Consider the following 15,763-nt stretch of genomic DNA (forward strand, 5'->3'; position numbering starts at 1 on the left):
GATGAGAGGGAAAGCACTCGAACAGTATATTCTTTGCTTGTGGCTTGGAGGCTCTTCATTTAGGAGGTGGGCTGCTTTGTAGGCATACCCCCAGCAGTCACACCTCTGCACTAAAGCTATAACATACCTGGGGTCCCATGAAGGCCACGTTGGCAATGGTTTGATTTTAGTAAGAACTTCAGTTTCAAAGGTGGCTTGTCACTGAAAAAGTCACAATCTCTGCTCGGAATCATAATATTTAACAATCTGACACTGTATGCCTTCATTCATCTGCGATGGGAATGGATTCTGAAACATTTCTGCCTTTTTCACCGGTCGCCATTTATAAAATGCTTAAAGAGTTAATGCTCCAGAGTGGATGACAGTAGAACGGGTAAAGGGCACTTTGTTCTGAATCTGGGGTGACTGAGGGGTGCAAACCTCCCAGGGCAAAAGCCTGCAGGCAGTGTGTGCCCATCCTCCTTTCAGGCACTGCGCATGCACCAACTGGTATAATGAAAGGGGGGCAAGTGGAAGGAAAGGAATGGGGCCAATGGGGGCAACTCGTTCCTCTGAAAATGACCGATGTTGTCATGAGATGCTGGGATTTCTGCTACCATGTTTCCTTTCTTGTAATGAAAAAAAGAATCATGGGCTGAACTTTTTTTGAAAAAACATTTTGAGAAAAATGATATCCCTATATAATGCATTCAGACCCCGGGAGCTTTGTCCATGTAGTTAGTAGAAATTCAGGGGGATATGTACAAGGAAGTGGTGGAGCGTGTCGTTATCCTCCTTGTCTTAATGACACGCTCCGCCACTTCTGAAACGCAAGGCTGCACCATATTTACAAGAATGTGGTGCAGCCTTGCGTTTCCCCATTCTATGGCGCTACAGTTAGCAGTGTAGCGCTAAAGCAGGCACCCTTGCACCAGAGTGCAAGGGCGTCTGTGTGCAGGGGAGGATTGGCTATGTGTAGGAAGGTGTCCCATCCTGCACATAAACAATCCTAAAATGCCATTCTGTCACTTTCATGTGTGCTGCTTAATGCAGCCCACATGAAAGTGACAAAATGGCATTTTTTTAAAGGTTTGTTTATGTACAGGATGGGACACCTTCCTGTACATAAACAATCCATGGCATTTTGCTTTTACCATTGGTGGCTGCACAAGGCAGCACACATGGAAAAGCTAAAACAAGGAGAAATAATGCATTTCTCTCTCGTTTCGCCATCTTAAGACCAGTTTTTACCTGGTCTTAATTTTTGCGCTGCCTCCTATGTACGCCACCCTTGTACATAGGGGGCAGCGTCAAATACAATGGGTGTTGCGGTGGAACGTCCACCACAACACCCACTGCACGCCCCTTTCACGCCAACCATAGCGCGAAAGGGTGCCTTAAGTACAAGGCAGCGTTAAGCCGTGGCTTAACGCTACCTTGTACATGAGGCGCAGCCCCTATCGCCACCACCAGGTCCATAAAAGTGAAGGTGTGGTGGTGATAGGGGCTTGTACATATGCCCCATCGATTCCCCTCTCAAAAGGGTCTTTTTATAACTGTAAAAGGGAAACAGTTTCACCTTAGGTGTATATCCTCAAACGTTTAACCCTGCACAAATGGATTAATGGGCAACATTATTCTTGAGGCACGTTGATGTGGCCGTCGTTACATTCGCAGTGAATATTTCAATGTAACAATAAACTACACTAGTGCTTTGCGTCTGTATGGTGTAGGAAGATGGCTCTCTATATAGTGTACCCAAATGAGGTGTACTGTGCGGAGAGTCCGGGTATCCCTTACTAGTGTACAGGGGCTTGCTTTAACAATCCCAAGGTGCTCTATTTGTGGTTGTGTGGTCGAGCAGCATTAGGCTTATCAGAGGGGAGTGTTAGGCAATTGATGCAAACAGGAGTCACTAAATGAGGCACACAGTCAATAAGGAAATCCGACACCAATTTCGAAACATAACACAGATTTTTATATTAATGTAGTCCCCAAGATATTCTAGATCAGGTAAGTACTTTTTTTAGTTCGCGATTTTCAGAAACATAGAAAATACAGCTGTCAGATTTGAGGCATGAGCCTCAATGCGGTAATGTTATCCTATGGATAAACTTACCATGCATAGGATCACTTACAGGATGGTTCTTCTGGACTTAAGGTAAGTAGGGGCCAAGGTTCAAAAAAGCACCAAGAGTTAAGGTTTACCTGCCCTGGGGTGTCCGGGTGCAGAGGTGCTTTTCATGGTGGCAGCCTTGAACGCTACACATTGAAGACAATGTGCAACAGTAACTGCAAAGAAAGGCTGCAAATGGGGACGGGGGAACTAGTCCGGCAGAACCCAAAGGAGGGCTCAGCTCCTGAGGCTCTCTGGCCCACAGAGACAACCGTTAGTATCAATAGACTCGGGTTGGGGGGCTCGGTGCAGAGGTGTTTTATCTAGTGGGTCGGCGAGTTTGAGGCTCCCACAGTTCTCAGTGCACTTGCAGAAGAGGGACAAGAAACACAGGAAAACAACTTATAGCTTGGAGTTGGACTCTGTTGGAGTCACTCGACACGCAGGTTGGTTTTGGTGGTGGGCAACTGAACACAAACAAGCCTTGGTGCTTGCAACAGGCTTCGGTACCTTGGGTTTTGATGCAGGGAGCCTCCGGAGTGGATCAGCATCTTAAAGATTGGATGGGCCAATGGGGCTGACCTCTGGGTACTCAGTGTCCTCCTCCTGGGCTGCTGCTGCATCTGTGGATCCAATGGTCAGCAGATCGGTGAACCAGAATGTGCAGTCGGTGCTTGCGGACTGCAGGAAATTGGCTCCTCCACTACAAGGGAGATGCAGGCTGTTTAGCAAAGTGCTGGCGGTGCTCCAAGGCTTTTGTAGGATGCACAGCTGCAGGACGAGTCGGGTCTTTGTAATTATCGGGACAGGAGCAGGCAGGCAGGGTTTGGCTCCAAGTCCACAGCAAGTCCACAGTTCTTGCATACTTTGGCTCTTCTTGTCCTCCTTCTTCTTTAGTCAGGTAAATCTGAGTTCCTGGGGACAACCTAAATACTCATGTTAAGGGTGTTAAGGGGAGTGAAGGGTAGTAGCCAATGGGCTACTTACCCTTGGGGTAATGACACCCCTTATAGGACCACTTCCTGTGGGCAGTGGGCATAACCCTTTCCCGGCGTTCATAATTCCACCAAAAACAAGATGGTGGAATCCTCCTTTTGTGGAGCTTATCAGGTAGGCCACCTTAGTGATTTGACTAGCCTTGTGGTGCAACATGCGTACTGCATAGCTAATTTCCTACTTGTCCTGGTGCCAAATGGGTCTTAAGGGTAACATCTCCCAGGTCTGGGGGAAGCCAGGGTCGCATATCAAAGGTGGTAGGGGCTTTGAAGACCCTGGCCTTGACATGCTGAATCATTAGCCATCCTGCTGGAGGAGGTATAAATGCCTTCCTCCCGAGCAGGCATCATTTCTGGCATCAGAGAGCATGATCTTTCACCTGCAGGGGATCAGAAGCTAGTCTGTGGTGGCATGCTGGTCGATACCATTCAGCCAGCATTCTAGATACTGGTAGGTTTTTCATAGGGCACCAATAAAGTGACCTTTGGGTGCATGTCATAATAAATCTATTACTGACAACAGTCCCATTTATTAAGACAAGGTGTTTGAACAGGGGCGTAGCCTGGCCAATAGGATTGGGGGGTGTAAGCTTCAGATTTGCCAACAATCACGCTGGGTAATCTTGTTCAAGTACATTATATGAGAGGCACGACATGAGGGGCATTTAAGGGACAGTAGAAAATGTGAGTTGGGTGGATTGTTAGGGGCACCTAAAACACAGCATTTTTCAAACTAATCAACAATTTTAAGGCCTTCAAAACAACGAGAGAGAGTGTGTGGGTGTTTTGTCATTGTGGGTATGTAAAAATCTCAGAGGATATTTGACAAACACTTCACCATACCCGACTAAAAACACTTGTATCTAACTATTTACTACAGAATGAACTTTTTAGGGTGGTGTAACACACCACATACCCCCCTCCCCCCAAAGCTACGCCCCTGTGTTTGATGCCAAACACCATAGGTTACAGTGAAGCCATCATGTAGCTGGAGAAATCGTAATGACCAGTGCCCAGTATATGTACTTAAGATGGCTTCCCTGTTCATTAGTACCATCTAGTAATTGAACTAGACAGCACAGGGGCATATCTGCTCATGCAGCTATGTCCTCACGTGTAATATAATGCACCCTGACTTAGGGCTACAAGGCCTGCTGTAGGGGTGACTTACAAATATTCCATTCAGTGGCTTTGGATTGGTACACAGTGAGTTTGCCATGTTGAGCTTTCACTCGTGATTTGCACCACAACACGCAGCTTGCAATGTCAGGCTGCATGTAATGTGTGTGGGTGTCCCTTAGGGTGTCATAATACATGCTGCAGCCCTTAGGGACCCTTCTCCCTCCGAACCTTAGCAGCAGGCTAAGGAAGGCTGCTAAGGGCTATGCGATGCCCATGAATTGGGAGTTCCCACCACATTTGCTATTCATGGTCCTTCATCAGTCTCTTATTTGCTGCTGAACGGATATGAGTGCAACAGAGGTAGGGGACTTCAAAAAATGATCACTGCATTTTTTGAAGCCTGCTCACTTTCTTTCTCTGGCACTGCCTCTGCAATCTGTTAGCCATGGGTACAGTAGTTTTCAAACCAACAAACTATGAGGGATGACCTAGCTTGGCTCTAAGAGCCCATGAACGAGCTCAGCCCTGAAAATGGTTGGCATATACATTTTTCCACAAACATCATGTAAAAATATCTAAAAATGTCTTAAAAATTCAAAAAGTGTATTTCTTTAACAAATAGAAGAGTTTCACCTTAGCACATCAGATCATATCACTGCATTGAGAGATACTTTTTAAACGTGAAATTAGATAGAATACTGCATCCCGCCCTGGTGACAATGCCATTAGTGAACTAAGAGGCAAGTTAGTTGTCATCTGCACCCTATACATGGCCTAGATTCTTATTATACATGGAACACAATTCTATTTTATTCAATCAAACTAAAGAAGTTATTTGTACATTGCTCATCCTCAACTCACATATTTGAAGGTGCTCGCATGTGTGATTACGAAGAAAAAGGAGTCTCTATGAAGCTTAGTGAAATAAAATATTTGCCTGGGGTCACACAGTTTATTCAAGCAGGGAAGCCATGATTGGTTCCAGTCCAACCACTAAATGCCTATCTTTTTCTGCCCCTTTTAAAATCAAAGGTTTAATGCTTTGTTTTTAATTCTTAGAGCATGAGGTTAAGTGTGTTGGCAGACAGAAGCCACAAGAAAGCTTGGCTCGTTTTATTTGCTCAAGGATCCAAGAGCCTCTCGAGCTGACCCAGAGCCAGGCTTCCGGCTAGGCCCTTCAGTGGCTCGCCCACCTCTTGCCATAGGTCTTAAAGACAGTGTCAGAGGCAGAAAGGTCAAACCAGGGGTTACAACTGCCAACCTGGCGTCCCCCCAAATGGAGTCCATGCAAGACCAGGCCGGAAGGTCTAACAAGATGGCTGAAAAGGCAGTGGTGGGGAAAGTGAATGACGTTACCCTAAGTGAGTTATAGGTAGTGTGTGTGCACAGTGTGGATTTTGGGGGGTTTGATGTCTCCGGGTGAGTGCATTAACATAGATGTCTGAGTGTTTCCTTGGATGTGATTTCAGTAATCTGTGAGCGAGAAAGCATTGTGAGCTGGTTTGTTATGCAGCTGGCTTGTTTGGCTGTTTTCATGTTTGGGTGCTTATGAAAGTAATATAAAGTTCTGTTGAAATGTCATTTATTTTATAGCAAAGAAGCATGTGAATTTGCGACAAATTTGTTGGAAGTCAGTCTTGGCAAGGCCTTTCGAGTCGGCTCTGACAAAAGGCCTATAATTTAAACTAGCCGGGGTGGGATTTTCTTTAGGCAACCTTTGAAGTGAGGTGATATTTCTTAGCCCTGAACCTGGCTTTTCTGCAGAGAACTTCTTGTAATGTTTGAGATTTGTTTTGATTGATGATTTACTCCACACAGATTCAGTGATTGGGTGCTTTCATTAGAGAGTGGCTTCAAAGCAGCCATTGCTTTCTTCCTCTCTGTGCATTTGATATATAGCTGACCATGGTGTCTAGAGATTGAAAGTGTTTTGGAAGATGTACCTTGTGGCTCATGTAGGGGCCTGGCACACTGACTGATTGGCAGCTCACTGTTTTCAGTTTAAAGGATGACCGTGAGGCTGGTATAGCAATGGTCCATCTAAGGTCGTAGACGTGTCCATGAAGTCCAGGGTGTTCAAGAGTAAGTTCAGTTGCACGATCGGGTCAAGTGTCTCTGATGTTGATTGTTTATTCGATGCTTTACAGTATTGACTCTGGTTTGGTGTTTGCAGGTCTCCATACACCCAGCCCCATGTGGTGGTACGTGGTGGTGTTCCTCATCATCTGGGGCTTAGGATGGTTCCTCAGGGACAAGCGGACCATCAGTATCGTCACCAACAAGCACGTGTTCATCACCGGCTGCGACACAGGCTTTGGAAACCTGCTGGCACGGCGACTTGACCGCAAGGGGTTTCGGGTGCTGGCAGGCTGTTTTACCCAGAAGGGAGCTGATGAGCTGCAGTCGGGCTCGTCCCCTAACATGAAGACCACTCTTCTGGATGTGACCAGCACCGAGAGCATCAAGCGAGCTGTGCAATGGGTGGCTGCGGAAGTGGGGGAGAAAGGTGAGAATGGGAAGGGTCTCACTGCCAATCTGTGACTAACTACTGGGTTTCACTGCTGCGGTACTGTCTGCTTCACATAAAAACCTGCAAGCAATAGCAGAACGGGACTGTTCTCTGGAGTCCCCTGTGCATTATTGTCTTTTTTCCCTTCCGTACCACCTGCTTAGAGTCTTCAGCCAGCGCCATACTACGTCATGATGAAACCAGCGCCTACTCCCTCCATCAGCTTAGATTGAACTGTACCATGCTATGACTGGACATGAGGGGCCATATTATAGAACCTACCACGTGGGCACAACAGGCATGTGAGCTCGCTTTGTACACTCCCAGGACTTTGGTATTACAGAAGGGAACGCAGACGCTTGTGCGGCTCCTTTCGTAATGCAGATAGCGCTGGCACACATGTACCGTCAGCGCTATCTCAAGAGGGTGTTGACTAATTTGCATGGGGGCGTGGCCCCATTCAAATGAGGAAATCTCTTTACCTTGCCTCCGTGCTGTATAATGGATGCAGGCGCAAAGAAGCTGTTAGGAAGTGCAGTGAAAGTGTTCCACAAAAAGGTGGCGCACTATCAGTGCGCCCCGTGATGGCAGCCACCTGGAGGGTGCAAGGGGGTCCAATGAACCACTCAGCCTTCCCTTTGAAGGCAGGTACAATCACTCCCTGCACCCATCTGCAAAGGGGTCTCTAATACCTCTTCAAAGTGCAGGTGGGTTGCCGTCTGCACAGTGAAACACGGAGTGGCTTTGAAGCAGCCACTCTATATTTCATTTAAATGTCCTGCCCCTGAGGCAACACAAGTTTGTGGTTGCTGGGAGGGCAGCGTATTCAACATAATAGGGTGCACGTTCCCTGCTTGCGCATGGCACATCTATTTAAAAGTGCGCCGGGGTGCAAACAGGAAAAGTGCATCCTATTGTACTAGGGCCCTAGATGTCCCTGCTGCACTTCTGTCTGCTTCCCATAACTGAACTGTAGGCAGTACCATAATGTGATGGCTCTTTAGGATCATCACTGCTCAGTCGTCTAGCTGTCCTCAGGGACGTGAGCCAGCGCTGTACTGTGACTGACCACCTGGTGTCATAGTAAAACCAGCGTTTGCTCACTCCAGGACCTTAGTCCATGCCATGTTATGACTGGATACCAGGTGTAACTGCTGCACTTCTACAGCAAAATGTCGGGAAAATTAGGCAAAATTAAGAGTAGTTATGCATAATGCGAATCCATCGTTTAGTGCCATATTTTAACACAAAATGCGTCCTTGCGGCAATTTTTGATACATGGACGGATTTTGCACACAAAAAATGGTGCGAAAAACACAACTGTCACAAACAACAGCCGTTTGCACTATATTTTTTTTTACCGTGAATGCTGGTGAAATTACGCAACTGGCATAATGGCGCAATTTGAGCAATTTTGAGTTGCAGGCGTAACCTGAAGTTCGCAAAATGACACTAATTACGCCACCGTAATTAAAATGTCGGCCTTGCCTAATTGCCTGTCTACTGAAGGGGTGTCTGTCAGCTGCCTCCAGGTTCTCAACACTGATTTGGTTACTGCTACATTGGTTTCTTCTCTCTACCGACCTCAGTCAAGATCATATTCCAACTATTGCATATGTGTTTGACTCTATTCTCCCTTCAGCCAATGCAGTGCTGGGCTGGCCACTAGGTCTCAGTGCTGTTCTGGAGCCTGCTGCAGCATCTTAGATAATGTGTTTGTCACCATGTCATTCCTGTTTGGTCTCTATCTGATCCCTTCTTGACTTCAGGCAATGCCATTCACTAGTTTGCCACTGGATGGCACTGTTGCACCAGTACATGCCTGTTCTCAACATCAGCTAATTTGATGCCTTGACTGGCAACTCTTTTGCTGTTGCACCAGTGTCTGCGCCCTCCAAGTCCTTTAGTGAATGCCATGCTCTGGCAGATTGATGATTCTATGTCAAGTCAAGTCAAGTCAAAGTCCACTTTATTCGATTAATTAAAATCATAAAAGTATTCTACAACAAATATCATACATTCATATATCTTAAGAAACAGGTTAAAACAGTATTAAACAGTAGGTGGATTTTAAAAGCAAGTTAAAAAGGCATTATTTACACAAAATTCATTACAGTTTGCACTCATCACTACAATAAACATGAATTCAAGTATCTGTCCTCATCTGTGATTCCAATCTTAACCTTGATCTCTTACGTCTAACAGATGCAGCCAAAAAGCTAGCAGTGCAATACATAATTACAGGGGAATGCATCATCTGTAAATATAACAACGCAGGCTTGTACTGCGTAAAACCCAGCTCCTTCAGAATTGATTTTAAATATCGGGTACGAGGTTCGTGATAAAAAGAACAGAAGAACAGAAAATGGGCATTATCCTGAGTGGAGAAACCATCGCATTTGCATGGGGACGATTCCTCGAGCTTACACCAGTCTTTCTCGTCCCGCAGAACCATATAAATTTGGTTAAAACGGAATTTGGACAGTAGCCACCTATGAAAAGAATTAGTGACCACTGACAAATAAGGAGCCAACTCAAAAGATGGGGTTATCAATACATGAGCCCTCACAGAGGGTTTACATAACTCATCCGCTTCACGCTCGGCCATACGTAATCTGATGAAATTGGTCTTCACCCACAGCAAATCAGCTTTGCACAGGGATTCTGGACTATTAAAGATTTCAGGGCGTCCCAAATGTGCGGCCATAGATTCAATATATGACAGCCACTGAATATCCCTCCTGTGATCTAATATAAGACAGTCTTTGATTATCCTGTGATTAAGGCTGAGGTTCGGGTTAAGCCAGAGCTTGATCCACATCAAGAGTGGAGCTAGATTGATTATATCTAGAATGTAACCCAAACCCAGCTCTAGATGTAAAGAGTGAGTGGCAGTTGACTGGGGTAGTCCCAACAGAGAACGAAGAAATTTGTTTTCCTCTGTCTGAATGCATTTAGAATTAACATAACCCCAGACTGCAGCCCCGTATCTAGCGATCGCGGCTGTCTTGGCTTTGTAAACGGCCAGGACAGCCTCGATTGGTTTCCCCCCCAATCTCTTAGTAAACCCCAGGATTGCAGAATATGAGCTTCTCACCGCATTCGCTTTAGATGTTAACTGCGGTGTCCAAGTTCCCCTTTGGTCAAAAATCACTCCCAAGTATGTAAAAACTTTCACACTTGTAATCACCTCTCCATCGCAAAAAAAGGTTTTTTCTTTATGCTTACCACATCCTACTGACATAGTGTGTGATTTGTTCTTGTTAACCACCAGGTCAAGACTGGACATAAAGTTGCCGAAGGAGTCGAGTAACTTTTGCAGGGCAACTGGGGTCCTGGCTATTAGCACCGCATCATCGGCATAGAGGAGCACCGGAATTGGTGCACCCCCCATGCTCGGGATATCCTTTGAGGCAGCCGTTAGGTCATCCTCCAAAGAGTTCACGTATAGCGTGAACAACATTGGCGCCAGTATACATCCCTGACGGACCCCTCTAGTTCTATGTCACTGCTTCGGTGGTATCTACCTCCTTCCTGTGAGATCCCATCTAATGCCCCCATGTGATTGGTAACTGATGAATGGACATGTTCGCTCTCAGGAACTTAACCAATTCCTGTCCGGAGTCTTCTACACACAGTGCCAAGCGAATGCATGACTGGCCACTACATGTCACTGTTGATAGTGTTTGTCGGCTCCCTCCAGAAGTTGCATTAGTGCCATTATGTACCTGTACACCAGGGGTCACCACTTAGTCATTGCCCAGGCCCCCTGAAGCCCACAGCCATGCATGCCCGGTCTGGCCTCCGTGGCCATTGCAGCAAAGGTGTTGGAGAACTTCAACCGGTGTCTTACTGTGAATGTCCACTGGATGTCACTCTTGCACCGCTGAATCCCTGTTCCTTCCTAGGCCTCGGGCACTGTGACTGACCCTCCACCCCAGTGCAGCAGTAGGCCTCCTCTTCTACCACTTTCTAAGCCCGCCTGAAATTCACAGTTTGATACACCCTGAACCTCTGCCCACAACCTTGCTGCTTCATTAAAGATGGCTTCTTTTTCCTGAATCTCAGTGACCGATGTGTATTCCATTTCGGACTAATTATGCACCCTAGGTCTCGCCTCACACTTCCCTTCCCTCATGCTCTCCACGCCATGACTGGCACCAGTGAGCCCTTCCTTCTCCCAGCTCATCGGTGGGCTCCATGTGATACCTGTGACACCAGGTATGTGCTCCCTTTCCTTCTCTTAATCAATACCATCTTGCCCCTCCCTCAAGGGTGTAGCTTGCATTGGTGCAGCAGGCGCAGTTGCACCAGGGCCCAGAGGTCTGAGGAGCCCACGGAACCCTGAATTTGCTGTATTTCACAGTTCGAAGAGCGCTCAGTGGGCCTAATTCCTCCCTGGCAAGAGGGACCATGACACACAGGCTATGCCACAGCCCACAGCTCTCCCTTTCTTTGGGATTCACACCAACGCAGGGACCTCTGCACTGGATTATTCCACTCTTTAGGAATGTTTATGATACTTACACCACTCACATTAATGTATAGACACTACTATAATCAATGTCGAGAATAATTTCCATTCCAAATCTGAAGACTACTAAACTCTTCATGCAGCCTACATGGTGAACAGATATCAGCTTTCCCACTTTCCTGTAGAGCGCCCCACATCCTGTGGGATACTGTCTGCCCTATAGAAATAATTCCTGAATTAAATAAAAATGGTGTCTGCCGCAAAACGCAGACCCTGAGGGCTGCTTAAGCCACAGTTCATCTTGCATTCCCTACCTGGCAGCCTGGATCTTTAACTTTTATGTTTCAAGCGACCCAAGATTTTAAATATTTCCAAAAAATCACTTATTTCCAGTGTCAGCTCCTCCGCTAAGGCGGCAGAGGAGTGTCACCCCACTGCTTTTTAGCAGTGAAATAAAGAGAAAATAAAATTATAATAACTCGTGTTATTATGATTTTATTTTCTCCTACGTCCGCAACTTTGTGTGAGCGGGCGGTGGCAGGGGAGGAGTGGTAGCAATGACAGCTTGGCCTGCCCTCTCAGGCCGGCCAAACAGTCTTGCGCACCTTACATGTTCTCCATGCAGGCTACATTACAGCCTGCATGAAGAACATGCCCAGGCTCCCAGTCAGCATCTGAGTGCCAAACATGGTGCTCGGACCAATCACAATGCGACTAAGGCAACGTTGTGATTGGCTGACTGGGAGCCTGGGTTTGCTTCCTGTTCAGGCCAGCGAGGGAGGATTGCGGAGGAGAGACACGGTGAGGAAGCGTTGAGAATGTAAGTTTTTTATTTCATTTTTAATGCCTGCTTCCCCCGCTTCGGTTCCCCCTCCGACCCCTGCCCCCGTCCCCCTACCTCCGATCCGTGCTGGACGCCGCTGCTTATTTCCCATTACATTTTTTATGAACCAGTATTACTGGTTCTACTTTAAACTTAGCCAATGTTATTTCACTATTATTCACTCCTTTCCGAAGTCTAAGCACCTCATAAAAATATCAAAGCATTTTGTTTTAATCTAGAATTATGATTTGTATAATAATGATAGAATATTTGCATAAGATTTTAATCTGAAAAGTACATTATGTTGTGAAAATGGAATGTCAGAAACATTTTTGGTCTGTAAATCGGACATATTTTAATGAATGTGTATGTTGGTATTAAAAAGTGACCAAACATTCACTACTTTTATTATTACTGCTCACATATTCATACCTTATAATTAGCACGTGTGTTTTTTTCCAGGCCTTTACGCATTGGTTAATAATGCAGGCGTGGCAAATCCCATTGGACCAACAGAATGGATGACAGTCCAGGACTACCGGAAGGTTATGGACGTCAACACATTTGGGACGATCGAGGTCACCCTAAATTTCCTTCCCCTAATCAAGAGGGCCACAGGGCGTGTGGTGAACATGGCCAGTGTCCTTGGCCGAATATCGGGTAATGGGGGCGGATACTGCGTGTCGAAGTACGCCGTGGAGGCCTTCTCTGACAGTCTACGGTAAGGGCAGAGCGTCTCTAAAAACATGGGTGAATCTTCACCCTCTACAGGTGACCCGGCCAGTGCAGGTGACTTTACTCCCAAAAGTCTAGTACACCCGTTACAGATAAGCGTGGCGCTTCACCCACTCCACCTGTCATCAACAATGGCTGTGATTGTGTGTGTGGCACTACCAAGTACATGCTAGTGTTCCTCCAGCTGGTCTCCACTCACTAAAAGAGTGTCCGCACACTGATGGTGCCATGCCTTTGCACCTACTGGCAGGGCTTTAAGTGGGATGAAAAAACTGGAGGGGCGAGGGGGTCTCTCAAAGGGGCGTGGCTAATATAATGGAGGGCGTGGCTTGAAACACGTAAGTTAGAAATCTCTGCTTAGCACAGTGTGCCGCCCGTCTGGTATTTTGCTGCTTCTGTCTTTGAATCCAGATATATAATACAAAAAGTAACATTACACCTACAGCAAGCCAGGACTATTGGCTTTGTCAGTGGCTGTTAGTTGCATAAGATAAATAAGCAACAATTGGCATCTTTGTATAACATAGTTCAAATGCTTCATTTCTGAAATAATGATAATGTGAAAGAAATGTAACAAACCCCTTTACATCAATTGCAGTGAAGGGTAGTACTGCTGCCAAGTTAAGATTTTTTTTTTAACTCAGAAGGTGAGGGCAATAATGGAGAGCCCGAAAGGGACCTGTCTCAGCACCTGCTTTTTAGAACTGCTGGTACTGAGCATCGGCAGGACCCGGCCCATTTAAAGCCCTGCCACTGGAAAACTCTAGCCACTCAGGTGACCCTTCATCTTTGGGTGACTCAGCCGCTACATATGACAACACCCCCATAGATGACCTAGCCTCTAAAAGGGAACACACGCAACCCCAGACCAGATTTGGTCCACATATGGAGTCAGATGGCACCGTGAGCACAGGACCCACATCTGGTCGTACTGATCACACTCAGGGCATCAGCTGCAACAAACAACAATGTGATGAATGGAACGATTGAGTTAATCTGAGCCTCAAGCAATCTCTAAGGTGCATTTCATTCTTGCATTCCCCCCCCTCCAATTCACTCAAGAAAGAGACCCACCCTAATGTAAATCAGTACAAACCCTGCTATACTGGCATGTGAGACTCCCGCTAGAAGGGGACACAAACAACCTCAGACCAGTTTCAGCCTATTTGGGCCCCGTCAGTAGGGTGCAGCTTGAGCTCTTCGGTGCAGTAGACACCCTAAGCCCAGATCTGGGTCCGGTGCCTACTGTGCCATGGGACTCAATCTATAACTCACTGATAAGACGCAAGTAGGTCAAAATCAGGCAGGAGATACTTCTGTTCCCTTCTAGAATGGACCTGGCTTGGCAGATCTGGTTGGAATGTTCCTATTGGAGGAGGACCTAGACTGATTTTTGTGTTACAGATCTCTGGCTGCAGTAGTATAGTGAGTGAAAAATTATGATCTGGAATATAGCCTGAGTGATTGCCAAGTGGATGAGATTAATTCAAGCATCGTTTCCATCAGCCTGTTGTTTTTGCAGTAGACCATTTTTGATGGTCATGGGTCAAACCTAATCCTTACATGTGGATCGCCACTAAGATTGACTCTGCCTGCACCGATGACTCCATTCACAACATGTGAGTGCAGGACCCTGCCCACTACAAGTGGCTGCATCTGCCTATGTCTCTGCTTCTACATGGGACTACATTGATACAAGTGACTCCACCTCAGCGGTGACCCAGCCCCTACAAGTGACTCTATCTCAATAAATGTCCTTGCTCCTTGAGGTGAACCTAACTTTACAGATGACCCTACCTCTACAAATGACGCTGCTTTTATCAGTGACTCTACCTCTACAGGTGACCCCGGCTCTACAGGTAAACCTGGCTCTACAGGTGACCCTGGCTCTACAGGTGACCACAACTCTACAGGTGACCCCCACCTCTACTGGTGACCCCACCCCTACTGGTAACCACACATCTACTTGTGACTCCACCTCTACAGGTGACCCTGCCTCCACAGGTGACCCCTGCCTCCACAGGTGACCTTGCATCTGTAAACTACATCCCCATAGGGGCAGGTGAATGTCAGAGTTATGGTCCATTTGTGAGTTCACCCACACAGATCATGGTACCCAGTAGAGATGGCATATCACTACATCTGATTATGTTACTCTACCAAGTACCAGTAAACATGTGACTCCGCCCTCACAGTGTACACATAGTTTTGTATTTATTGTATTAGACTTTTCAATTTAACCCCTTGAGTGCCCGCCCCTTTCCCCGCCCTGTGCCGGCCGTTGCATTAGCGGGCGGGGTTTATGACGAGCTGGTCTCGTCATGGGCACAGCGCAACCGCGGCCCATGACGAGACCAGCTCGTCATGGGCACTCAAGAGGTTAAGGGGCTAATTACGATGTCACGTGGACTTAAGTCTGCCCGACACCGTCTTGGTCCTGGGACTGACTGACCTCTGGTAATCCGGTGTATTACGGCCTTAAACCGGACGTAATACATGCTCCCATAGGGAAATGGGAGTTGCTGTTGATTCCTGCAGCCCGTGTCAGGCACATCAAGATGCCTGCCACGGGATGCAGGGATCAACAGGGGGGCACCATAGGTGCCCCCTCTGCCCCCAACTGGAGGCCGTGCACGTAAAGGGGCCCTGCTATGGGTCCCCAAACACGCTTTCCGACGTGGCTTCCATGCCGGAAACCGTGCATTGTAATCCCAAGGGCGGAAAGGCCCACCCTTTGGGATTACAAGCTGGTTCTGACTGGCTGACGGGCTCCTTGAGCCTGTCAGAAGTCAGCTGGAATAACTGGGCGGTTTACTTTCCGACCGCCAGCATTGTAATGCTGAGCACCCGATTACGATGCTACCTGGAAGGTTCCAACCGTCAGTCGGAGTCGTTGCGGGCCGCATCGTAATCGGCCCCTAAGTATTCAAAGGCAGGTGTTTTAACCAGCAATGTCATGTGGTCGCATTAGACTCAAGCAGGTACAACACCAACTTACAAGCTCATGTTT

At 47.0% G+C, this 15,763-nt stretch overlaps 1 protein-coding gene across 5 annotated transcripts in view; it reads left to right on the plus strand.

The window, feature by feature from the left end:
- LOC146833286 (retinol dehydrogenase 5-like) overlaps positions 1–15,763 on the plus strand; it is a 108,329-nt gene that overhangs the window by 77,641 nt on the left and 14,925 nt on the right. For all 5 annotated transcript variants that reach the window (XM_085600995.1, XM_085600997.1, XM_085600996.1 and 2 more), the window contains exons 2-3: positions 6,386–6,718; positions 12,481–12,739. In XM_085600995.1, coding sequence (XP_085457121.1) covers positions 6,406–6,718; positions 12,481–12,739 — 572 coding nt within the window. In that variant the 5' untranslated portion in view covers positions 6,386–6,405. The remainder of the gene's footprint in view (positions 1–6,385; positions 6,719–12,480; positions 12,740–15,763) is intronic.

Source organism: Triturus cristatus, chromosome 4_2 (genome assembly GCF_964204655.1).
Source record: "Triturus cristatus chromosome 4_2, aTriCri1.1, whole genome shotgun sequence".
Lineage (NCBI taxonomy): Eukaryota > Metazoa > Chordata > Amphibia > Caudata > Salamandridae > Triturus > Triturus cristatus.